At 38.4% G+C, this 27,864-nt stretch overlaps 1 protein-coding gene across 5 annotated transcripts in view; it reads left to right on the top strand.

The window, feature by feature from the left end:
- The window catches only part of NRG3 (neuregulin 3), a 1,123,251-nt gene that overhangs the window by 835,331 nt on the left and 260,056 nt on the right, over nucleotides 1–27,864 (top strand). For all 5 annotated transcript variants that reach the window (XM_078345440.1, XM_009009628.5, XM_035266157.3 and 2 more), the window contains exon 3: nucleotides 19,760–19,833. In XM_078345440.1, coding sequence (XP_078201566.1) covers nucleotides 19,760–19,833 — 74 coding nt within the window. The remainder of the gene's footprint in view (nucleotides 1–19,759; nucleotides 19,834–27,864) is intronic.

Below are 27,864 nucleotides of genomic sequence, written 5' to 3'. Positions count from 1 at the left end.
GTACAGGAAGCTCTCAACCAAGGGGTTCTTGGGCTTCTGCTATAGCACTCCCAGTGGCAGAGACCATTTTGTTTCTGTATGGTTCTATTGAAGCATCTTTTTCTTTTTCTAATAATGAGCCAAAGTCTCTGTCCCTTCTGTTTCCACTCACCTGTATGTCCTGTATCTCAAGGCCTCACAAAACAAGCCCAAACTCAGTGTCCCAAGACAGCTATCAGCTGTGGGATAATAACCACCACACCCTCCTCCCCAAAAGGGAGTAATAATAAGTGGAATAATAGAATAACACCATATTCACTAACATATTCCTCTGAATAATTCATTTTCAGTGTCTCTGTTAAAGGAAGACATTAAAAAAAAAAAAAGAGGATGAGAACTACAGATAGTAGTCTACTAGCTCCTAGCTGATACACCCACTGGCTTTACCCCAACTTCAACTCAAATATCTCCCTTTCTCCCTTCAGCCTAGGAGTACGATGGTTTCACGCTGTTGCCCATCCCTATGTTACTTTATCATCCCTTTTTAGCTTCTGACTCTTTCTTCCCCTGTGCAATCAATTATCTTTATTAAAAGATATTTGAAGAAGTTTCTGTTGTGGTTTTTGTATACCTAGAACAGGATGATCATCTTTGTGATTCTGATTACTTATTCTTTGAGGTTCAATGTCTTCTTGTTTAAAGCAACTGTTAGTATTGACATTAAAAGTTCTAGGGTAGGCCAGGTGCAGTGACTCACACCTGTAATCCCAGCACTTTGGGAGGCCAAGGAGGGCGGATCACGAGGTCAGGAGATCAAAACCTTCCTGACCAATATGGTGAAACTTCACCTCTACTAAAAATACAAAAAAAATTAGCTGGGCATGGTGGTGCACACCTGTCCCAACTACTTGGAAGTCTGAGGCCAGAGAATTGCTTGAACCCAGGAGGCAGAGATTACAGTAAGCTGAGATCACACCACTGCACTACAGCCTGAGCCGACTGTGTGAGACTCCGTGTCAAAAAAAAAAAACTTCTAGTGTATAAATTGGCATCTGTGGACAAAAGAAAAGTAATTTAAAAGTTTTTCAATTTTTGACAATGAAAACTCATGGTCAAAAAGGCCTGGACACAGGTCACAGCTTCAAACCTTATTTGCTTTGTAACTTGCTTATATTATTCCAACTCTTCATTTTCCATATTTTAAATAACAAAACAATGCTGAATTAACAATACAGCGTGGAATATGTAGGTAATTATGTAAAATGTATAGCACAGAATCTGTAAAATTGTACGTACCTGATAAATATGACTTATGCCTCTTCTACATAAAATGATGTAGATTAATTCCAAGAGCCCCAGTCACTTCTTATTTACTTCTGACAAGAATTTTTTTCTGAAGTACTAATTATAAAATCAACTAATTATGTTGTAGCCTTGGGAAGTTTTAGAGTAGGTCATTAAAGTTGTAATTATATTGTGAATTTTTTTAGAAAGAGGTCTGGTAATAAATCCCCCAGAAACCTTTATATAATGTAGCTTTCTTTATTTAAAACCAAGGCACAGAATGAAAAAACTAGAGCTTTTTATCTTCAAAAAAGGTTATGAGCTTTATAAGTAATGAGTAGGCATGGCTTTCTTTTGTGCACCAGACAAGGGCCATTAGAAGAAATGAGTGCCCAGAGGGGATAAATCACTCTCCCCAAAGTGCTGTGAGCAAGTAGTGAATGAGAGTGTGTGCCTATGCACATACAGTTGTGTGAGGGTGAGTTTGTGATGGAGGTGTGTGTGTGCATTGGAAGTAATAGTGAAGATTCCGAAAGAAGATTGATGCCGATGTTTGCTATTCTAGTTTTGATAAATTTGAGATCTCTATTATCTGGAATGATTGGGGGAAAAAAAAAACTTTTGCTGTTAGTATTACAAAAACATGCATAGGTGTTTATGTTCTATAAATAAAGAGATATACCTTCATATATGATATATAGAGTGTACTGCCAACCCAGCTGATCTGTAAATCTGTTTGCTCTTAGATCCACGCCTTGGCCCTTCTTCTATTCTGTCCTTCCCTATTTCAGAAAACAACACTTCTTAGGCTCTCCTGACCAATGGCTTTGAGGGGAGTTGGCCAGTAGAAAGCACTAAATGTGAACAGGCCCTTTCTGTTTTGTCTGTTTTTCTGGTTCACTTCCAACAGCAGCTGGGTTCATCTAGGGTTTCAGCTCCTGTCTGATAGACCCATTAGCTTTACTTTAGTCTCTGTGACTCAGACGTCTCTCTTTCTCCCTTCAGTCTAGGGATGAGAATGATTTCATGCTGTTGTCAATCCCTGTTACCTTAGCATCCCCTGCTTAGCTTGTTGCCATGTCTTCGCCTGTGTAGTCAATTGTCTTTATTAAATTTTCTCATTTCAGATATTTAAAGAGGTTTCTGTTTTCTGGGTATACCAACTCTTGCTTTCTCAGTATATTTAATCTTGAGTGAGCATATGAATTGAGAGGCTGGGATATTAGAACATATTATTAAATCTAAAGCTATATTAAATATCATTGTAATTTTCCTTTAGACATTTTCAGATTGATTTAACCATGCCCTTAAATGGCTGTGGACAAATCATTAAACTCATGGTTTTACTTTCACATTTATCTGCACAGTAAGTCTAAAATAATAGGCTTGACCTTCCTCAAAAGACAGTTAAGGTCAGACATGGTGGCTCATGCCTGAAATCCCAGCACTTTGGGAGGCCAAGGTGGCCAGATCGCCTGAGGTTAGGGGTGCAAGACAAGCCTGGCAAACATGGCAAAACCCTGTCTCTACTAAAAATACAAAATTTAGCTGGGTGTGGTGGCACATTCCTGTAATCCCAGCTGCTCAGGAGGCTGAGGCAGAGAATTGCTTGAACCCACAAGGCAGAGGTTGCAGTGAGCCGAGATCGTGCCACTGCACTCCAGCCTGGGTAACAGAGTGAGACTCTATCTCAAAAAAAAAAAAAAACAGATAATAAAATGGAGCACTTGAGAAATATACATAACACTATGTGACTGCTCAAGAGCAACAAGAGAAAGAGAAATAAACATAAGTCTCCAGTGTTGGTTTAATTTTGGAGTGAAATCCAAGCTTTAGCATATGCTTTGCATGTGCTCTGGGACACCAAGGTTGATTCACCTTCAATCTCTAAATCTGTAAAATGGTGGTAACAACGTCTCCTTCTCAACAGTGTGATAAACATTACTTTACTTCACCTTGGTAATGCTCTCAGCACTTGAGTATTGCCTAGAATGGCTCTTCAAGGACATTGGTATTTTCTTCACCTATTTCTATGCAAGATGTAGAAATTCTTTCTGATAGCACTCCCTGGTCAATGTATTCCTAAGTAAAACACACAGGAATATTATACATATCCCCTATCACTTGATTAACTGAATCTCTCTCTCTCTCTCAGCAGAAAATAATGACCAGGTATTTATTGAGTTCAAGTCACTGCTCATCTTCTGAGATTCCATTTCAACTTGCCAAACACTCCAGTTAAATAATATTCTTCTAAATTTCACTTTGAATTTACTTTATATGGATATCTACGTAATTTTTGTCACTTTACTTGTTCTAGGTTGTATCTTGCTTTGTTTTAGTATTTTATTTATGTATTTATTTTTATGAGATGGAGTTTCACTCGTCTCACCCAGGCAGGAGTGTAATGGCATGATCTCTGCTCACTGCAACCTCCACCTCTTGGGTTCTAGCAATCCTCCTGCCTCAGCCTTTCAAGTAGCTGGGATTACAGGTTCCCTCCGCCATGCCAGACTATTTTTTGTATTTTTGGTAGAGATGGGATTTCACCATGTTGGCCAGGCTGGTCTCGAACTCCTTACCTCAGATGATCTGCCTTTCTCAGCCTCCCAGAGTGCTGGGATTACAGGCGTAAGCCACCGTGCTGGGCCCTGCTTTGTTTTAATGTAAGGTCAACAGTTTTATGCATATCACTGTTTGAAAGAATACCCCCTACAGTGCCTTCTGTAGCTTATCTATCCTTACACATGTGTGTGTCGTTTGCCCAGTTTTCATATGACATTCAGGTTTAGAATGGTATGTCTCTTTATTGAATCTTGCCCAAAGTAGTGACTTTGATATTGCCACCTCTTTTTGACCTTGCTTTGTTACCAGAAAATAAAAAAAGGCAGGATGGGGGGGATGTGTTACCCAAACTCTAGCCAGTCAAATTGTGTTGACTGCTTTCCAAAAGAACATATGTTCTCATTGGAAAGACTCAGAAAAATTTGGCATCAGGGATGGCATGTGGAATTTAGGAATGAGTCTGCTTTTTAAGAGGAAGTATAAAATAGCAGAAAGTACACTAGATTTAGAAACAGAACATGTGGGGCCTAGTTCTTGTTCAACCCCTTATGCCCTTTGATATCTTAGGTAAGTTCTTTGTTGAAACATACTCTTTATTATTTCTTCTATCTCCACAATTCCATGGTATTAGAAAATGTTTATTTTTCAAAATCTGCACTTGCATCTATCTGCTTTAATTTGAATGTTATATTTTTTGTGTGTCTAAGATATGCTACAATATTGAGGGATTCTTGGTATTGAAAATCAAGTGAAGATGAGAGATAATGAATGTGTCATAAAGAGTCAACAAAGCAAAGAATGTGCAACATTTATAAAAACTAAATTATTTGATCCATCTTATATTGCATAATTAGTAAGTGTATTTTATAATATAAAAATACAAAATAAATACAAATGTGCTCATAAGGAAAAGCAACGAGCTATGAACCTATTTTTCTGCTCCAAGCCCACACCCCTAATCTCCTCATTCATACATTGAGTCCAAAACACACAAGAAAGCTTATTAAACCATTTCATTTGGAGTTTTTCTGGTTGTTCATTTCACATGTATAACAGCACACTAAGTCTCTGTTTCTTGATTTATCTACTTTAGATATGCAGCATTGATTTTCTACTGATACTGAGAATGAAAGTCATTTTACTTCATATCCCACTTCGTCTCCTCCCTGACTTTATCGTTATTCTCAATTTCCAAAGTTCGTCTTCAGGGCACCCTTAATTGAGGATAATAGTATAGTTAAGAAACAGGACTTACTGTGGAAAGCAGTTTGGTGATTTCTCAGAGAACTTAAAACAAAACTACCATTCAACCCAGCAATCCCACTGCTGGTATATGTAACTTAGAGAAAAGACATTGTTTGCCAAAAGGCAAAGCACTTGATGTTTATCACAACACTCTTCACAATATTGAAGACATGGAATCAACTTGGATGCCAACCAAAAGAGAATTGGATAAGAAAAACGTGGTACATATACATCATGGAATACTACATAGCCACAAAAAGAATAAAAATATCTCTTTCACAGAAACACAGATGCAGCTGGAGGCCATTATCCTAAGCAAATTAACATAAAAAGAGAAAACCAAATGCCACATGCTCTCACCCATAAGAACTGAATGATGAGTACATATGGGCATAACAATGGCAACAATAGACACTGGGGATTAAGGGAGAGGGGAAGGATGGACAGGAACAAGGGTTGAAAAACGGACTATTGGGTACTATGCTTCATACCAGAGTAATGGGGTTGATTGCATCCCAAATCTCAGCATCATGCAAAATACCCATGTGAGAAACCTGCATATGTACCCTGTGAATCTAAAATAAAACTTTAAATGATCAAAAACAAACAGAAAAGATATTTGAAAAATATTTGTATTATTAATGTAAACCTATGTTGCAATGATAAAACATTTTGCCAATAAAAGTAATTTTGACTTGGAAAAAAAAGAAATAGAATGATAGTCTATGGACTTGTGATAATTCCTGAAGCCTCTGGAAAACATGATAAATTTTAAAAATAAGACAATGATTTTTCTTTAAAAAACACACACAAATAGACTGGGCACAGTGGCTCACACCTGTAATCTCCACACTTTGGGAGACTGAGGCAGGCAGATCACTTGAAGTCAGGAGTTTGAGACCAGCCTGGGCAACATGGCAAAACCCCATCTCTACTAAAACTACAAAAATTAGCTGGGCATGGTGGTGTGTGCCTGTAATCCCAGCTACTTGGGAGGCCGAGACACGAGAATCGCTTGAATCTGGGAGGTGGAGGTTGCAGTGAGCTTAGATTGTGCCAATGTACTCCAGCCTGAGCAACAGAGTGAGACTCAGTCTCAAAAAAAAAGTTAATCAATTTAAAAATTAAAAAAAATAAAAGCATAAATGAATGACTTGATGAATAAGTAAATAAGTAAATAAATAGCTTCAGAAAAAAATGAATAAAAAACAAGAAACATGAATTTTGTATAAAGTTAAGGTTGCCCTAGTTATATTATTCCCTAGTTTTCCCCCAACAAATTTTCAAACTTAGAATAACAAATATATTTGGCTGTGCACCAACTGAAGCCTATAAGCCTCGGCTATTTTTTTAAGACCAGACCTCCCTTTCATCTCAGTCTGAGGTGCATGAGGCTTTTAATATGAAATCACTTTCCATTTATTCCAAAGCTTCCTTGTTGCTGATGAATGTCATACATAATGAAAGATTATATCCATTTATCCTCAGCAGTAAATCATTTATCACACAAGGGAGATATATTATTGTGAGTTCTGATCAAAGCTGCCCACTTCTTTAGCTGGCAGAAATGCTGCACCCTGTTAGTTGATTGTACAATATCCTGGGAGAAACAGGGAAAATTATGCTGTTGAATGAGGGTTTGGCAACTCTAGGGGTTTCTAAAATGCCCTTTAGAAAAATCATGTTTCGTGTAGAACCTTCTATGATCCAGGCATGTGAACTGTAAAACTCTTATTTTGCCTCCTTCACTTAATTAAATCAGAAAGCTGTGGGACATTTTGCAGCTTGCTCTGTGATGTCTGCAAACAGATTCCTGAATGACATCCTGTGGACACTTTGCCCCCTTTCTTAAAGAGACAATGATTATTACTACTTCTTTTTGAAGCATGCTGTGAGTGATTTTATCAGTTGTTTGCTAATGAGCTCTGTCTCTCCTTTATAATGTCAATCATAAGGATGCCTTTTAAATGCAATTTATCTCCCAGATTTATTTTCTTTTCACTCTTCCTAATGAAGCTGTGTACTGTTTTGCTTCAGGGAATCACCCACACAACCCAGGCAGAGAAGGCTGACCTCTTTGATCTCTTGTATATAACACACTCTCTCTTTTGAGAACAGAACTTTCCAAAAAGGACATTACCGCCCTCCAGATGAGTCTCTTCTTGTGTTTTATCTGTGATTTTAGGTCATCATTGCCCTCTGTTACACATCTGTATTCACTGCTTTTCAAATTCAATAGCATGTAAGAGCCTCAGTGTTAAAATTATCCCAAGTCAAGTGAAATGCAGAATGAAGCAGGAACAATAGGACCTTTCTTCCTTCTCACTTGTATTTTTGGCCAGCATGCTGGTATGGTTTATTCAGATTTTATGCAAAGTTTTAGCAGGCAATTCACCAAATCAAGTCAGAAATCTGCACCCAACATTTATAAACAACATTACTTCATTGATCATCACCACATTCTTGACGTAGCCTTTCAGTGCTTTGGCTTTTTAAGAAGTCAGTATTGAAATTCATATTCTACTCTTGCAGACTGTGTGATCTCACTATATCCCTTGTGTGGCGTATAGAGGAAGTATAATTTTCGCCAAGTGGCTTATCCTTAAAACAAGAGATGGCTAACTTGATCAGAACTGGCTATTGTTATAGCAAAAATAGTATACATTAAACTCTAGGTGTTCCTGTTAATAGTTCTTACTACCCTTACTATTCAGATTATTGCATTCCTACATAAGATTGACAGATTTAGCAAATAAAATACAGTATACCTGTTCAAATCTGAATTGCACATAAACAATGGATATAATTTTGGTATAAGTATGTCCCAAATATTGCTTCTAGGACACACATAAAAAATTATTTATCTGAAATTCAGATTTGAACAGGTGTACTGTATTTTACCTGGTAACCCTACATATAATGGAATTCACATTCTAGTCTTTGCTAGACTGCAGGTGTTAGGTTCCCCAGCTTGGTAACTCCTATGAACTGAATTGCACTGCTCCTACTCCACTATCCACATGTTGAAGCCCTAACTCTCAATGAGACTATATTTGGAGATATGGTTTTTAGGGGAAAGTTAAGGTTTAAATGAGGTCACAAGGGTGGGGGCTTAATCTTGTAGCACTGTGGGCATATAAAAAGAGACAGAGAATCTCTCTTAGGTGAGGATGCAGTAAGAAGGTAGGATCTGCAACCCAAGGAGAGAGCCCTCATCAGAACCCAATCATGCTGGCACCTGGTCTTGGACTTCCAGTCTCCAGAAATTTGAGAAAATAAATATCTGTTGTTTAAACCACCCAGTCTATGGCATTTTGTTATAACAGCCCAAGTTGATTTATGCAGTAACTTTAGGATGTCTTACTAGGGCACAGTTTCATTTTTCTTGCTGAACTGAGAGCTAACAAGCATGGTCATTACCTTTGATATGGTTTGGCTGTGTCCCCTTCCAAATCTTATCTTGAATTACAACTTCCACAGTTCCCACCTGTCATGGGAGGGACCCAGTGGGAGGTAATTGAATCATGGGGGGCTGGTCTCTCCCATGCTGTTTTTGTGATAGTGAACAGGTCTCACAAGATCTGATGGATTTAAAAATGGGAGTTGCCCTGCCCAGGCTCTCTTTTTTCCCTGCTGCCATCCATGTAAGATGTGACTTGCTCCTCCTTGCCTTCACCCATGATTGTGGGCCTTTCCAGCCATGTGGAACTGTGAATCCATTAAACCTTTTTCTTTTGTAAATTGCCCAGTCTCAGGTATGTCTTTATCAGCACAGTGAAAATGGACTAGTAGAGTAAATTATTAATAGTAGAGTGTGACACTGTTGAAAAGGTACCTGAAAATGTGGAAATAACTTTGGAACTGGGTAACAGGCAGGGAATGGAATGGTTTGGAGAGCTTAGAAGTAGATAGGAAAATGTGGGAAAGTTTGAAACTTCCTAGAGACTTGTTAAATGACTTTGACAAAATTGCTGATAGTGATATAAAAAATAAGGTCCAGGTTGGGAACTAAAGCAAAGGTGACTCTTATTATGTTTTAGCAAAGAGACCGGTGGCATTTTGCCCTTCCCTAGAGATTTGTAAAATTTTGAACTTGAGAGAGATGATGTAGGGTATCCGGCAGAAGAAATTTCTAAGCAGCAAAGCATTCAAGAGGTGACTTGGGTGCTATTAAAGGCATTCAGTTTTATAAGGGAAGCAGAGCATAAAAGTTCAGAAAATTTGCAGCCTGACAATGCAATAGAAAAGAAAATTCCATTTTCAAAGGCAAAATTCAAGCTGGCTGCAGAAATTTCCATAAGTAAAAAGAGCCAAATGTTAATCCCCAAGACAATGGGGAAAATGTCTCCAAGGCATGTCAGAGGTCTTCACAGCAGTCCCTCCTATCACAGGCCTGGAGGCCTGAGAGAAAAAAAATGATTTTCTTGGCCGGGCCTAGTGCCCCTCTGCTGTGTGTAGTCTAGGGACTTGGTGCCATGCATCCTAGCCACTCCAGCAATTACTAAAAGGAGCCGAGCTACAGCTCAGGCCATGTTTTCAGAGGGTGCAAGCCCCAAGCTTGGCAAATTCCATGTGGTGTTCAGCCTGTTGGTGCACAAAAGTCAAGAATTGAAGTTTGGAAACCTCCATCTAGATTTCAGAGGATATGTGGAAATGCCTGGATATTCAGGCAGAAGTTTGCTGCAGGGCAGGGAAGTCCTGGAGAACCTCTCCTAGGGCACTGCAGAAGGGATATGTGGGGTTGAAGCCCCCACTCAGAGTCCAATGCTGGGGCACTGCTATTGAAGCTGTGAGAAGAGGACCACCATCCTCTAGACCCCAGAAAATGGGAGATCCACTGACAACTTGCACTGTGCCCCTGAACAAGTCACAGAGACTCAATGCCAGCCCAAGAAAGCCGCCAGGAGGGAAGCTGTACCCTGAAAAGCCACAGAAGCTGAGCTGCCCAAGACCATGAGAACCCACCCTTTGTATCAGTTTGACCCAGATGAGAGAGACGTGGAGTCAAAGGAGATCATTTTGAAGCTTTAATATTTGACTGCCCTGCTGGATTTTGGGCTTCCCTAAGTCCTGTACCCCCTTCATTTTGGCCAGTTTCTCCCATTTGGAACAACTGTATTTACCTAATGCCTGTCCCCTCATTTTATCTAGGAAGTAATTAATTTGGTTTTGATTTTACAGTCTCATAGGAAGAAGGGATTTGCTTTGTCTCAGATGAGAAGTTGGATTGCAGACTTTTGAGTTAATGCTGAAATGAGTTAAGACTTTGCACGACTGCAGGGAAAGCATGATTGGTTTTGAAATGTGAGGACATGAGATTTGAGATTTCAGAGGGGCTAGGAGTGGAATAATATGTTTTGGCTGTGACTCCACCCAAATCTCATCTAAAATTGTAACTCCTACAATTCCCACATGTCATGGGAAAGACCCCGTGGGAGGTCATTGCATCATGGGGGTTATCTTTCCTGTGCTGTTCTCATAATAGTGAATGGGTCTCACAAGATCTGATGGTTTTGAAAACGGGAGTTTCCCTACACAAGCTCTCTTTTTGCCTGCTGCCATCCATGTATGATGTGACTTGCTTCTCCTTGCCTTCTGCCATGATTGTGAGGCTGGCCTTCCCAGTGATTTGGAACTGTGAGTTCATTAAACCTCTTTTTTTAGTAAATTGTCCAGTCGGATATGTCTTTATTAGCAGCATTAAAACAGACTAATACAACCTTTCTAGTCTGGACATGTTAGTCAATTACTCTTCTAATTCTTAGCAAATAGAGACAAGTGAAGGGATCTCCCAGTGGTTGGCCCTTACACATCAAATTCTATGATTGGCTAATTTCTCAATTTTGACATTGTAAATCAGAACAATGAAGAGAAATCATGGGGGGTAGATGTGACAATGAAACCAGCCCACTATTGGCTGAAAAATATTAAAGGTACTGATGGGAACATTTAATTAACTAGAGAAATAGGGGGAGACAGCGTGACTGTCATCTGACTTTACTGTTAGAATCTAAATTATCTACCTAAATTATCTAATTAGTAGATGTATTTACAAGGAATAAGGGCAGTGTTTGTGTGTGTGTGAGGGTGTGCATGTGCACAAAGGTACGCAGAGCATGCACCAAATTAAGACTCAGTAACCCCATTTAGAAAGGAGCACCTGAGACTTCTGAGAGGTTAATCACAGGCCTCCATCTCCCTTCTAAGTGGCAGAATTGGAGAGCATCCTGCAGCCAAAACACATGCCTTTTCCTCCATAATTGTCTACCTACCTTGAGAACTAGAATCTCACATTTTTCCCCATAGATCTACTAAGAAATCAGTAACAGTGCATTTCCTGAAATTGAGATGGAGCAAAATTTCATCCATCTTCCAACAACCTGTCATTGTTACCTGCTGAAATCTTTTCTTCTTCATAAGGGTAATTTTTATTTTATTACCTCTAGTATGATATTAATTATGAAATTAATTATTATTTCTTCCAGGGGGCCACCATATTACTGTCTTATTTACCTTCTTATATTAAAAATGGATGATTATTCATACCAGATGTGGTAAAATCAAAGCTAAGTTAGCTGGAATGGGTGATTCCTCCCACATTGCTGCTCTGGAGAATATCGCTATGCACCCTGAAGTGTACAGGGTGTTCATGCCCATGTTAGGTGTTTTATTTTTGTTAATGAGGTGGTGAGGTTCAGGTGAAACTGATGACTAAGTAGAAGCAGAATTCTCTATAAAGACCAAATGTTTATTTAGACTGATGTGAGGACGCCTCAATCTCTGATTCTCCAAGAACAAATGTGTCATATTTAAAAGTAAAATATTGAGACTGGCCGCGATGGCTCATGCCTGTAATCCCAGCCTTTTGGCAGACTGAGGTGGGCAAATCATGAGGTCAGGTGTTTGAGACCATCCTGGCCAACATGGTGAAACCCTGTCTCTACTAAAAATACAAAAATTAGCTGGGCATGGTGGTGCTTGCCTGTAAGCCCAGTTACCGGGGAGACTGAGGCAGGAGAATCACTTGAACCTGGGAGACAGAGATTGCAGTAAGCCGAGATCACGCCACTTCAACCTGACCACAGGGCTAGACAGTCTGAGAAAAAAAAATGATGCGAATGGCTTGCTATCTCCCGGGTGCTAAAAGTGACCAAGGAAGTATATGGGTAGCTGCTGGAAACAAGTCCCTGATACTCGATGCGTGATTGAGAAGACCTTGTAGTTAAACAAACACCTTTGTTCTTATATTTTTTAACTGATCAAACTTGAACTCAATCTTTTCCTTATTTATGGCGCAGATAGTGATATGCAGCACACCATGTGGATTTGGGCAAATGATTTTAAATTCACACCTAATAACCACTGCAATTTTATAATGAATTGGCCTCCATCTACTTCTGAATTTAAACTTTGCTAAAAGGAAAATCCCTACATTTTCTTAAAATTTAAGATACAATTAATTCCATTAGCAAGAAACGTCAGAGTGACATTTTGAGCAATGATTGCATCAGACAAAAAAATTTATTATATATTTGAAATCTATTGGCCACACATTGGAAACCCTTCAAGAGTTAGAAAGCAGCTGTTGCTCTGAAATTTAAAATAATCACATTTTAGATTCTTTCAATTATAGTTAAAAGGATTCTGTAAAGGCTGTACCTATTGCCAGTCTGTAGGTAATTTTAATACCAAGTGGTTAACTTAAACATCTTCCTGTGTTAATTAGTATTCTTTTTAAAATAAGAATTCTTAATTAAATTCTCAGTTGAGCAAAAGAAACCTTATTCTTTAATCAATGTCACAATATTCTCCATAGTCACACTCAGATCTGTTTCTGTGATGAGTGGCTAGGGAAAGCAATGCGTTCTCCCACCATTAATACCTTTGGAGCCAATAACTCTAAACTGTTGATCCTTAGCTAAAAATTTTTTGGTCCACCCAGAACAAACTTTGCATTCAGACTGAGGCCTCATTTGAAATTCTGGCTCCTAGATTTCTCATCTCCTTGATACTGGGCAATTCAGTTTTCCTTGCATGAGAATCCATCCTCTCTTTTTTGTTTGTTCGTTTTGGTTTTGGCTTTTAAATTGAGGGTTGTCTGCAGTCAAGAATTGTCACTGCAAGCTGGGTGCAGTGGCTCGTGTCTGTAATCCCAACACTTTGGGAGGCTCAGATGGGTGGATCACTTGAGGTCAGAAGTTTGAGACCAACCTGCCCAACATGGTGAAACACTGTGTCTACTAAAAGTACAAAAATTAGCTGGGTGTGGTGATGCATGTGTGTAGGGGGCTGAGGCAGGAGAATCACTTGAGCCCAGGAGGCAGAGTTTGCAGTGAGCCAAGATCATGCCATTGCACTCCAGCCTAGGTTAAAGAGAAAGACTCTATCTCAAAAAAAAAAAAAAAAAGAAAGGAAGAAAGAAAAGAAACGTCATTGGCCATTGACCAATATTTCTCTAGTCCTTATCCAGCCCTAGGCCCTAATAATCATCATTCTACTCTCAGTGAGTTCAACTTTTTTAGATTCCACATATAAGTGATAACGTGGTATTTGTCTTTCTGTGTCTGGCTTACTTCACTTAACGTAATGCCTTTCAGACTCATTCATGTTGTCACAAATGACAGAATTTTCTTTTTTTCTCTAAAGCTGAAGAGTATTCCATTGTGTACATGTAGATACCATATTTTATTTATCTATTCATCTGTTGATAAACATTTAGGTAGATTCTATTTCTGGGCTATTGTGAATTGTGTTGATGTAAGTGTAGGATTGCAAATATCTCTTCTACATACTGATTTTATTTCCTTTGGCTATATATCTGGTAGTGAGACTGCTTGATCATATGGTAGTTCTATTTTAAATTTTCTGAAGAATCTCCATTCTATGTTCCATAATGGTTTTACTAATGACATTCTCACCACAAATAAGGTAACTTTCATGTCAGTAAAAAAAGAAATGTCATTATCATTCTTTAGTGACAATTCTTCTGAAAAGTCTTCTTACTCATAGTTGATGAGTGTGTTTTAAATTAGAAAGCTCAGGAACTATGCCTTTAAATCAGTAATCAGTATCTGTGACATGGTTTGTTGAGAACATTTTTAGATTGGACAATAATTTACAAATTTAGGTCTTTCATTTTTAAAATAATTCATGGCTTTAGTTCACAATATTTGGGCCATATTTTTAAATCCTAATCTTAGGAAGAGTGGCTGGATATATGGCAATTTAAGTCTTCACTGAATTTCCGTACAGAATGCCAGAAGGTACCACAGATAAAACCAGTACTTTAGGTCAAGCCCAGTTGAGTTTTTATGTAGTTCAAATTCTTACTGGCTGTGTGGTTTTGGGGTAAGATACTTAACCTTTCTCAATCTCTGTTTCTTCAGTTGAAAAGTGGGGATGATGCTTTCAAACTCAAATAATACTAAAAACTAACATTTATTGAACGCTTATCATGTACCACAGATACTGTATTTACTCCTGATAATAAATCCAGGGTGTGGCTACTGTTGTCTCCATTTTACAGATATAGAAAGGAGGCACAGAAAGGCAGAGCAGCCAGGCTTCAAAACCCGACAGAGCTCCAGACCACCTTGCCTCTCCATTGTAAACTTGAAATGCCAGATGATCTTTCCATTTTCCCCAACCAAGGACTGACAATGAGGCTCAGGATAATTGGCAGAAGAGAAGAATACCTGGAGGGTTTGTTCCTTTTTCAATTCAGCCTTTAATAGGCCCTGTTAAATTGGCAGGCGTGTGTATTACTGACCAGGTGTCTATTTTCCTGTAACACCAAAAGGTAAAGGCCATTTTTTTCCCCATGAATAAAAGTTGTTACAGTCAGGAAACAAACCATGTAGTTTGTCTACAACCATTTCTGTTGTGAAGCTAATTGATTTTGGCCAGTGAAAACTTTATGTCTAAAATCAAAGTTCAAAGAATAAAGTGTGTATGCCTTCTGTAGCATGTATAAAGAGACCAGGCACTATGCAGGGATTGAGGCAAACATTTGAACATATTTATATTCTTCATATAGCTGTCTCTATAAATTATATGAAATCCATTTTTGTAGATGCAGAGTATGAGATCTCTAGGCATAAAAATGACTAAAATGCAATTGTATAATATCTGCTACCTGCACTTGTTTTTCTCCTTCCTAATACCATCTCGTATTTTTTTTTGGCTGAAACTGAGAAGCGATACTAAATAATTTTCCTAAAGTATACCCATACAACTAAATGAAATCCATAATGTAAATCAACCCTCTTAATCATCATGATATTAATGAGGAAGACAGGTGCTGAGTAACCATATGTTGACTGGGCTGTCTCTATAGATAATCAAGTCCCTAAGAGTGAAGACAGAGTAGAAATGGAGAATGTGAAAGTGAAGCAATAATAACACCTTCTATCAATGAGTAAATGACCAGAAAATCCGTACATGCAGAACAAGAAAACAGCACACTTCCTTCAGTAGAACCATGTTAGTGTTGCTTGTTTTTGTATTTGTCTTGTTTTGTTTTCCTAACAAGAGAAAGGAGGAGAAATTGAAGAATGATCTAGAAATGTTAGGAGGCTGTTGATCACAACTGGAGGTTCAATTTTCACTCATTGTCATATAACTTAGTTGTTATTCAGGAAATAGGCTGAAAGACACTGGCAGAGGAAAATTGTGGAGGTGGGAATGTTGTGAAGTTAGCAGTGTAAGCTGGATAATCACTTTTAGCTGGCAAAAAGATGACCATTTCTATAGGAACATTAGCACAGGAGTGACCTAACCATTGTAAGTCTCTTTCTTATGGTCCTCTACATCCAGCCCAGGTGATATGTTGATCAATCTCCTTTACCACACAAGGCAAAACAAGTACTGAATTTCAACCAATGATCACAGATCTTGTGTTGTCTCATCCTTGCTGGTACTATTCTTTTTTCCTTGGCTCAATTGTTGCCTTTTAAAACTCTTCACCTGAAGCAGCCACTAGGCTTTTCCTTGGGTACAATGCAGAAGAGGAAAGCAATGATAGAAGTGGGTGCTTGTTATTGGGTACAGCTGGACAGGTGGGATGGGTGACGGCAAAGCTCCAAGGATGTCAAGGGTAGAAATGGTGACGTCTGCCTTTGAAGCTACACAACTCCCTGCACAAACAAGTGAGTGGAGCTTTGAATGCAATGCTGGTAAAAAAGTAACATAATATCGACTTAGTTAAGGCAAGATTCTCTGTGGGGAAGGAAAGGCCTTCAGCCTCTATTTGGCCCTGAGGCTCATGGAGAGAGACCTTTGCTGATACTTCACTTGGGCTCAGAAAGACTCCTGCCCTCTGCCAGAGATTGGCCAGCAGTCCATCTCTCTTGTTCTGTGTTTTCTTACCATCTCTTCCCCTTTTTATCTGCTCTACTCTGTTGTGCACATGGTCTCTTCAACTATGCCCTTACCCACAGCCTTTTAAATGTGGAAATAAACAAAACAAATAACATGATCAAGAACTTACTAGTTTCTAGACCAAGTGTGGTGGCTCACACCCGTAAACCCAACACTTTGGGAAGCCAAGACAGGAGACTTGCTTGAGACCGGGAATTTTAGAGACCAGCTTAGGTGACATAGGAAAAACCCTCCCTACAAAAAAATTTTAAAAAATTAGCTGAGTATAATGATGTACACTTGTAGTTTCAGCTACTCAGGAGGCTGAGGCTGGAGGATCTCTTGAGTCTAGGAGGTCAAGACTGCAGCTAGCCACTGCACTCCAGCCTGGACAACAGAGTAAGTCCCGGTCTCAAAAAAAAAAAAAAAAAAAATTCACTGGTTTCCAATGTAACAACTCCTTTATCTCAGAGTAGATGTACACATAGAATTGGAAGCTATTTTTTATAATTACAATGTCTTAGCTATTCTGAACTGAGTTTGCTGGTGTGATTATGTCACTGTGGATAATGATTTTCTTGTTTTTTTACACAACGTTTATCAACTTTGACTATGCTTCCTGTCCTGAGCAAGCTCCCTGTTTTATAAAACAACTGGGAACACTGAGATTTTTCATATAATTCCTGTGATGCCAGGCTTCTAATGGATAAAGAAATACAAAGAACAGTGAGTGGACAGATTGAGTGGGGCTTTGAAAGCAATGCAGAGTAAAAAGATAATAGAATATATGCTATAAAGACACATGCAAATGTATGTTTATTGCAGTGCTATTTACAATAGCAAAGACTTGGAACCAATCTAAATGCCCATCAATGATAGACTGGATAAAGACAATGTGTCACATACATAACATGGAATACTATTCACCCATAAGAAAGGATGAGTTCATGACCTTTACAAGGACATGGATGAAGCTAGAAACCATCATTTCAGTAATCTAACACAGGAACAGAAAACCAAACACCACATGTTCTCACTCCTAAGTGAGAGTTGAACAGTGAGAACACATGGACACAGGGAGGTGATCATCACACACTGGGGCCTGTCAGGGGTTGAGGGCAAGGGAAGGGAGAACATTAGGACAAATACCTAATGCATGTGGGGTTTAAAACCTGGAGATCAGGTTGGTGGGCACAGCAAACCACCATGGCACAAGTATACCTATGTAACAAACCTGCATGTTCTGCACATGTAACCCAGACCTTAAAGTAAAAAATTTTTTAAATGAAAGATAATAGAATATTAGCCTGGTTAAGGCAAGATGTGTATTTTTTAACATATATTCCCAATTAAAGATTGTACATGTACTTCTTAATGTTATTAACTCTGTCATGTATTAAGATGAACAGAAAGGCATTTCTATTCTATGAATTTCTCTTATTCTTTACTTGTATCTTTCAAAAAGAAAAAATAAATAAATACACACTCAGCTCTCCCCAAAATAACCAAAACAAAAACAATCAGTGCAATAATACTTCTCAAAAGATATGCTTGCCTCACTATCAGAAGGTCTGCCAACTTCCGTCTATGCACTAGAAGTGCATTTAAAACTTTTTTTCCCTGTGTCTTGTCTTTAATGTTTTTATAACTTCAATCCACTTCATTGGCATTACCTGCTAGCAACATTCCATCTTCACATTTGGATGAGTGTGAACTTATCAAGGTGATGTATCTGTGATTTTCAGTGGAAATTTTACTTTAGTGGAAATTTTGCTTGAAACTGGGAGCCGATATGCCTCAGTACAAAGTACACAAAGTATATTCTGACTGTTTCAGTGATATGCCTGCTTTATTTCAAGTGAAATAAGTGAATTTTTAAAAGGTTATAAAAATGTGTATGCTTTTAAAAAATTCTTTCAATAACCTGTTGGGTATCTGGAATATCCATATATTGGAGGTCTTTGTTCTCATTCTACAAGGAAAATCGCCAAATCCACTCCAGAGTGCCAGGCTTAAAAAGGTGTTGAAGAGAGCCTGCCCGATTACCTGAATTCCAATTTGGCTCACAATGAAAGGTAGAAAAATTACCTCGATGCATTTCAATGTTGCTTCTCCCATTGCAATAGACCTTATTTAATAGCTTATTGCACTCAGAAAACAAAGCATATTCTAAGGAAAGAACTCACGGCTCCTGTCTCTTGACAGAACGGTCTCTTCAAATTCTTTTGTCGATTTCATAGATTTCTAACAAGCAGAGAATTGTTTTTTTTTTAATCTGATTTTTTTTTTTATGCCAGCAGCACTATTTCCTCCTCTGTAAGTAGGACAGATTCATGCTATAAGCAGCAATGGATGCTTCCCCGCTGAACTTGAGCATGGCAGATTAAGCTTCAAGCAGGCCAGTAAATGCCACCTCCCCATTTAACAAGACTGTTCAGAGCCAGGCTTTTGGGGCCACGCTGTATTTGTTCCTGGAACTGCTGGCTGATGAGCCACTTCTGTCTGAGGCGGCCAAGCAGCCCTGACTGAGCGAGCTGTGTGAAGACTTGACAGAAGCCTGGCAGGGCTGAGTGGGCATGCCTCATTGCCGGCACTTCCAGGCAAATTCCTTGCCTCTAAATTGTGCCCGCCTCAGGACAGTTGCCTTGTACAATGCCTGGCAGAAAGTAGGCACTTTGCACATGTTTACTGCAAAAAGGAGAAAAATAGGGAGAGAAAAAATTCTGAGTTTAGAGATGCCTTTCAGACCTTACCAGATAAAATGCTGTTATTTCTGGCAAAGTGGTTAGGTGACACTGACTTGGAAGAACAGCTAAGAGGTTAAAAAAAGAAAAATAGGACGAGCAATGAGCAAGCTAATAAAACACATGGAAACAAAATTAGTAGTAGCCAAAATCTTTAATTGATCAATTATATTTCAAAGTGTCTTTTATTAGGATAATGGCACTTGCAATATGATGTTTCTAAATGCCTTTCAGAGACCAGTGTGTTCCATAAAGAAAAATACACCTGTATCCAGAATTACAATTTTAAGAACCATTATTTAGATTGCTGTGAGGTATCTTAAAATGCAGTTCAGTTTGCTCCTCAGATATTGCATATCAAACTGTAAAAGCAGAGCTACATTGTTGGCTTTCTCTTTTTTTTTTTGGCACAGAAATAGAATAGAGAATCTGCCTGTTGATGTCAGAAACAGACTGAGTCAAACAATACAAAAGCATGAATGTATTGTTCTCACATTTATGTCATTGATGGCTATTTAACTTGTTAGAATCTGAAATCTTTCACAACCACATGCGTATGTTTGTCATTTATCCCCTTTTCTCAGGTGCAAAGAAGGCTACCAAGGAGTCCGTTGTGATCAATTTCTGCCGAAAACTGATTCCATCTTATCGGATCCAAGTAGGTCAAGCATTTTTCTTCTCTCTAATGCAATATGTAGGCAGCTCTTATTCTATGCGATGGCTGTTAACTCAGCTGAAAGCTATATTTCAGTCTTGTGTCTCTGAAAGCTGCCGAGGGCAGAAACTGATGGCAGATGTTGGTGTTAAAGCATGCTCAGAGCTGGCTCAGTCTAGGTCTTCTCTGACAGTGAGGCCTGACCTACCAATTCCACCTTGAACCCCTGATGGTATCTCCCAACAACTGGGGCCTCCTTAGCTCTCCCTCTGCGCAGCCACCCAGCACCTCATTTCAAAAACAGGGATCTAGAAAGATAAAAGAGCTGAAATAATGTTACGGAAACTACAGTGTTATACTGCTTCTTATGCTTTGGTTAGTGATTTAAACCATACCTTACTAAAGAAAGAAAACGTGTATAAAATCATGTAAGAAGTTTTCAAAGAAGCTTTAAAAACTCTATTTTCCTTATTTATTTATTAAAGTTTCCTTAATAAAGAAACTTTGAAAACTCCATTTTGGCAACACTGTTTGCAGATCAGTAATTACTGTCCTAAGGACAAGTTATTTTTTTCTCCATTCATGAAAGAAGACTAAAAAATATGGCTAGTCATTATTTTCTGTTTATATATGAGTAAAAGTAACCTTTTATACTAAAACACCCAATTCTAGTCAAATGTGAAATTTTATCTTTAAAGAATCCTCTGCTCTTTCAATAGCTGCTAGAATTGAATCATTACTCAAAAAAGGGCATTTTTATTGAATCAGCAATTTAGTTTAGTGAGGATAATGATAGGCATTTTGCAATTGTAAAGGCAAAGTTATGGTTTTCTGAATATTATACATACTGAATATACATAACACAGATTTCAGCAAAATATTTTGTACTGACTACAGACAGAGGTCTGTGTTCATTTTGCGACATAATGAACATGTCTTGCCATCGTCCAATATCTTTTCAAAATGCATATTTTCATTTCCCCCCTGAATTTTTAGCTACATTTGCTTAAGTAAATGCAAAGTTATTTGAAAGAAAAAGGTTTTGTTTCATTTAATTTAATTCTATTTTATCTTGACAAAGCAATCCACCATACAGCAATTACTCTTTCTTTGCAAATTTAGCTTTCCTTGAGAAAAGTGAAGGCTGCCACAGGGATATCTCTATTTCCTGAAAGGTGAGGCACGGTTCTCTAGGAATTGCCCAGAAAGGATGTTTGTTGCTGGAGTTTTGGTATCTTATTTATGAAGTGATTTGGTCCGCTTGCTAAGATGTCATCTGAAAGGGTATTCATGGTTATGGTGTTAGATGTATATTTGGCATATTAGGAAACTTGCATAAAATAATGGGCTTGCTGATTTCTTTCTTTTTCTTTCTCTTTCTCTTTGATTCCCACTTTTCCTAATGTATCTAGTTTTCCTCTTTTTTTTTCTCTTTTCTTTTTTATCCCTTCTCTTTTCCTATTTATCTTTATTTTGTCTCCTTTAATACTTCTTCCCTCCCTCCCTCCCTCTCTCCTTCCCTCCCTTCTGTCTTTTCTTTCTTCCTCTCTTCCTTCCCTCCTTCCTCCTTTCCTTCCTCTTTTCCTTCCTCCCTCCCTCCCTCCTTCTCTTATTTCCTTCTTTGCTTTCTTTTCATATATGGCTGTGGAATAGCTATTGAGTAAAGGCTCCAAAGGGCAAGGCCTTGCATATGGTACAAAGGGTAAAAACTCTTTAAACAATCTAATCAAATTTTAGCATCCATTTAGATATCATAGTTCATCATTCCAAAAGTGGAGGATCGTCCACCATAATGACGTTCTCTCCTCATAGAACAAAACGATCCCATGGTTACAGTCACTGTCTCTGAAAACCTATTTCTATTTCTATTAAATAACTATTAAAATTATAGCTGTGTGAGCCAGGCAAGGTGGCTCATGTCTATAATCCCAGCACTTTGAGAGGCAAAGATTCTTTAGGTCAGGAGGGTTAGAGACCAGCCTGGCCAACATGGTGAAACCCCATATCTACTAAAAATACAAAAATTAGCTGGGTGTGGTGGTAGGTGCCTGCAGTCTCAGCTACCTCAGGAAGCTGAGGGAAGAGAATTGCTTAAACCCAGGAGGCAAGGTTGCAGTGAGCTGAGGTCAAGACACTGTACTCCAGCCTGGGTGACAGAGCAAGACTCTATCTAAATAAAAAAAAAGAAAACAAAAAAGTAAAGAAAAGAAAAGTATAGCTCTCTGATGTGTTTCTATTAAGTGAAATTGCAAGATAGAATATTATTTTTATATAAAATTGCAAAAGGAACATACTTTGGCCCAAATGTAGAAAAGAAATATACTAAAATGTTGAAAGGATATGGAATTTTATGAAATTGTTTTCCTATTTCTCCAGTTTTCTGTAAAATGGTATATGATTTTTTGAGTCAAAATGCCAGAATTCCTTGCATTTTTTAAAAAAAGAATAAGCACTGAGAACCCATGGATGAGTCCCTGAGATACAGCTTAAATGGTTCATGCACACATGCATTTCTTTAGGAAATTGTTAATTCATTTCATCAGTATTTTCTGAGCATCCACCAAGAGCCACCTAATCGGTCAGGTTCTGTTAATACAAAGGTGTGCAAACAGGATTTAGACTCTGAGGATCCCACAGATTAGTGAGGGAGAAAAACATGTGGATATATAAACATGGGGATAAATTTGGTGTTAACATTTACCCCTTTCTGACTTTAGTATATTTTATTTGGCTCCCAGGCCTCAGCAATGTTAACCGGGATTATAGGCATGAGCCACGGTGTCCAGCTCACACAGTTGTAATTTTAATAGCAATTTAATAGAAGTTGAAATAGGTTTTCAGGGATAGTGAATGTAACTATGGGATCATTTTTCTCTATGAGGAGAGAACAGTCATTATGGTGGACCCATCCTCGACTCTTGCAAGGATGATCTATGATATCTAAGTGGATGATTTCACCTGAGCAATGGTAACAATAATACCTATAAGCATTATTGTTATCATATAGATCGACAGAGTTAATCCCAGATAACGTCAGCCCACTTCCCTTATTCATCACTGTAATCATTACTAATATGTGTTTAAATGATACATGTGCCAGGCACTGTGCCAAAAGCTTTACATGGATTATTTTAGTAAACCCTCCCAGTCACAGTTTAGTAAGGAGAGTGCTGACAATTGCCCACATTTTATAGATGAGGAAATTAGACCTCAGGGATGCTAAGTAAGCTCGCTCAAGGTCATACAGCTAGTTAATGCTAGAGTTTAACTTCCATTCCAAATGACTCTAGGACCTGAGCTCCCAACTGCAGGGTGCTTTCTTCCCTCCCCTAGAAGCCTCCCTTCTCTAGTTATTTTCAACAGGACATTTATCACTCTAAATTCCATTGACTGAAACTCAATGACCTGCGGCAAACATTATTCTAAGGAACAATATTTGCACAATTTTCATATCTTAATGCAGCAACTTGAGCTTCCATAGAGATTTAAATCCCTAATGAAATTTCCTTGTCAAAACTCTTGCTGAAGGATTGTTTAATTTGCTGCTCATGATATCTTCACAATGATTCTAGGCTCGGGAAGTAAACTTCCATTCAGTACTCTCCCCTCCATTTTTCTTCTTCTGTCTCCTCTCTTCTCTCCATTCCTTCTTCGTTCCTTTCTCTCTCTCTCCCTGTCTGTCCAGTGCATACTTTTGCTGAGTGAAATCCCCATTAACAGGGGGTGAGAATCCCCTGATCTTTTCTTCTCTCTCAGGCAATGCAAAGTTGGTCAGAAACGTGTACCTTTTACAATAAATTTAAAAAATATAATAAAATCTTAAAGGACCTATATTTAGGAAAATGATGCAAAGATGTCACTGTGAGAGCCTTAAGGGCTTAAATGACTATTTCAAAAACTCATCCCCTCTGCTTTCTTTTCAATTCCAAGAACCTAGAGCTAACTCCATTCAGGAACACATTTACATATGAGGATCACTCTTATAAAGTGCTTCAATGACAGTTTTTATAAAAATATCTAATGGACCAATCTGTCAGATTGATCAAACCCTCCTATGGATTCAATGTACCTCAAGTTGCTTTCACATCAAGAGGCTGAATAGCAAGCAGGGGTTCGGAAGGAATGTAGTGAGTGACTCAGACTTTGGTCAGAGTCAAAAGGATGTGACCTTCTGTGGAGGAGCCAGCATCAGCTAATTTGCATTTTTGAAGGACATATTTCTGCCCCCTGCCTCCTATGCTGCCAGTGCACCCATGGATGGCAGCAGTAAGCTTCCCAGCAGCTGACTTGTAGACTCCTGCCCTGGTTTTCCTTCCTTACTACCCATTCCCACCCAGTGCAGTTACCATCCCCAGCCTTGAAGCAGAGTTAGATGGAGCTTAACTATGTGTTGGTCAGAACTATGAGCCAGCCAAGGATTTTCCCCATCTCTGCTCTCATGAGCACGTGCCAAGCTGAGTTCTCTTCAGGATCCTGACATAATCACTGTCCGATGGAAGCATGGGGGCTGCTTCAGAGAATAGACTCAGAACAGAATCAAAGAATTGGGTCAGGTAGAGAAGATACCCATTGGAAGTAAGGGCGCGCCTCCTCACACACAGCTGGAGGCAGCCATTTCTACACTTCCCTATGTCTTTCTCTCCCTGTCGGAATCCAGTACTTAGCATCTTCCTGGCTGTGACAGCAGGCTTGAGTCTGCAGGCTCAAGCTCTGGCCTACAGTGTATAGAGCTTAAACTCTTGGAGTCATCTAGCCCCTCCATGGGGTCTTGCTTGTCACCCAGACTGGAGTGCAATGGCATGATCTTGGCTCACTGCAGCCTCAACTTTCTGAGCTCAAGTGATTCTCTTGCCTCGGCCTCTCAAATAGCTGGGACTACAAGTGCCTGCCACCACACTTGGCTACTTAAAAAAAAGAGTTTATAAAGACAGGGTATTGCTATGTTTCCCAGGCTGATCTTGAACTCCTGGCCTCTGGAGATCCTCCCCTCTCAGCCTCCCAAAGTGCTGGGATTACAGCCTTGAGCCATAGTGCCAGACCTGTATTTGCTTTTAACCATTACATTGAAAACCAGGCTTCATAGGGCCAGAGGGAAGCACAGGTGCCCTTGCCTCTCCCAACTCCAGTGTTGTGGGTCTGTCTGCCCAGCTTGCTAACTGCAATTTTCCCTGTTGGCCCTGGCTCACTGGGGGTCCACTCTACCCACTCTACCCGGGAAGATGGATTATTCTTCTGCCCTCCCAGGGAACTGTTGGGCAGGTCTGAAGACAGCTTCTAACTGGTTCTCAGTTCTACTCTGTGGTGCACAGCTAGTCCACAGGACGTGTTCACTGCATTGTCTCAATGTGTCCTGGGAGAGCTGTTCATTCAGAAGCCTCTGTCAACAGACTGTCAGGATCAAAGATGACACTTTTTCTCTCTCATCTCTCTTTTGTTCTTTTTATATTTTCAAAGTCAGAGAGGGAGGTCAAGTGTTATGGAATGGTTCTAGATTATCTAATTATTTCCTTTATAAATTCCACATGCAGTGATTTGTCTCACACTTCATTATCTATTATTCATTATATTGACACCTTAATCAAATCTGAGATACAAGAAATTAAATATTCATATATTATTACACAATATACTCATTTGCCTTACAAAATTAGGATTGGCTGGGTGCTCACGCTTGTCATCTGAGCACTTTGGGAAGTCAAGGTGTGAGTATTACTTGAGCCCACGAGTTGGATGTCAGCCTGGGCAACATAGGGAGACCTTGTTTCCGCCCACCCCCCCCCACCAAAAAAGTTAGCTAGCCATGGCTGTGTGCATCTGTAGTCCCAGCTACTTGGGAGGCTGAAACTGGAGGATTGCTTAAGCTCAGGAGTTCAAGGCTGCAGTGAGTTGATTGTGCCACTGCATTCCAGCCTGGGTGATGTAGTGAGATCCTGTCTCAATTAAAAAAAAAAAAAGAACACCACCAACCAGGATTATACTATCCATATTTTGTCACTTCTACTTCGTGCTCAATATGTTGTGAGCTTTTTCCCATAGCATTTTCATAATTTTATATTCTTTTAAACTCTTATTTTAAAGGTTATACTATTATAAGTACTTAAAAATTATTTTACCAGGCCGGGCACGGTGGCTCAAGCCTGTAATCCCAGCACTTTGGGAGGCCGAGGCGGGTGGATCACGAGGTCAAGAGATCGAGACCTTCCTGGTAAATATGGTGAAACCCCGTCTCTACTAAAAATACAAAAAATTAGCTGGGCATGGTGGCGTGTGCCTGTAATCCCAGCTACTGAGGAGGCTGAGGCAGGAGAATTGCCTGAACCCAGAAGGCGGAGGTTGCGGTGAGCCGAGATCACGCCATTGCACCCTGGGTAACGAGTGAAAACTCTGTCTCAAAAAAAAAAAAAAATTATTTTACCAGTCATCTATGAAGCCATTAAGTGAGTTTCCAATTTTGCCTGATTACAGTGATTGACAAGTGTTATGCAATAGGTCCTTGTATCTTGATACCACAATGATTTCTTGGGGATAAATTCCTAGCTTTTCATATATTTTGATAACTTTTCCTCCAGAAAGATTATATCAATTTACAGTTCCATGAGTGAAAAGTAAAATTCATTTTACTTATTTCTTTACCAACATTGAATAGTATTGTTTTAATTCCTAGTTGTGCAGGCAAAATTTATACCACTAATATTTTATATTGCACCTTGATTACCAGCAATATTGAATGCTTTTTTTCATTTGTATGTTGGTTAGTTTCATTTCTACCTTTATGAATTTTTAATTATTTTCCTTTACTCACTTTGAAATACTGTAATCTTTCAGTTTTATTTAAAAGACTTTCCTATTTTGATAATAAATTATTCACTATGATATAATTTTTCCAGATTGCTCTTTATTATTTATAATATTTTTTAAACAATACAAAAGTTTTGCATTTATAGAGTCAAATCTATTTAGTTATTTTAGAAGAATAGTTCATAAGGGCTAATGCTATCCTTAGCCTAAGAATAAAATGAATTAATTGTAATTAAGCTATTCAATTTTATTATATTTCTTCTGAAATATATGTTATTATGTAGTTTTACATTAAGAGTAATTTGTTTAAAAATACATTAATTTTTCCAACAGAATTTATTGAATAATCTGACATTTCTTGATGTTTCACAAAGATAAATTAATTATATAATCTCTAATTACACATATTTGGTGCTGTTTATGGACTTTCTACTCTGCAGAGAGAGGAAACAGTATGAGAATATTTAATTTTAAGAGAATTGTATTTTACATTGGTTATATTATTCCCTCAGTTAAAAATATATAATTGGTTAAATATGCTTCAACCCTATGTTGATTTGAATTTGATTGCGTATGTATTTTGGAAAAATATCTTATGCTTTGAAAAACAACCGCTATATGATACTAAATACATTGTAGGATTCAAAGCAGTAAGTATGGTTTGACTACGGTGTCCACATAACTTATCATCTAAACTAGGATACTTGGAGAGTGAAAAGCAGAGCTATGAATAATTACACTGGAATAAAAAGTATAAGGCAAAACTATACACTCACCCAAATTTGTAACATAAGCATGTATATACTTAACTATATCGGCTTAAAAAAAACTTGAAGGCAATGCATTGCAAAATATTGTAGGACTGAACAATTTTTTCAATATCTTTTGTGTATTCTCGCAATTTTCTGCAACACAATTGTATTATATTTATTATATTATTTCTTTTTGATTACTATTTTACATTTAATAAATATTAAAAGAATGACAATAACAACAAATGCTTTCTTGATGATTACTGCCAGGCACTGATCTAAGCATTTTACAAATAATCCTCACACAGTTTTGTAAGGTAGTCTAAATGAATTCCCACTATAATGTATGGAAACTGAGAAAAATAAATTAAATAAATAGAAAATAAAATAAATAAAATAATTTGCCCAAGGATACACACTTCATAAATGGAAGTGCTGAAATTTTAAACCCACTTGGTATACAGCTTAAAAAATAGAACATGAA

The sequence above is a fragment of the Callithrix jacchus genome, chromosome 12 (assembly GCF_049354715.1).
Source record: "Callithrix jacchus isolate 240 chromosome 12, calJac240_pri, whole genome shotgun sequence".
Lineage (NCBI taxonomy): Eukaryota > Metazoa > Chordata > Mammalia > Primates > Cebidae > Callithrix > Callithrix jacchus.
This window is presented reverse-complemented; position numbering and strand designations above follow the sequence as displayed.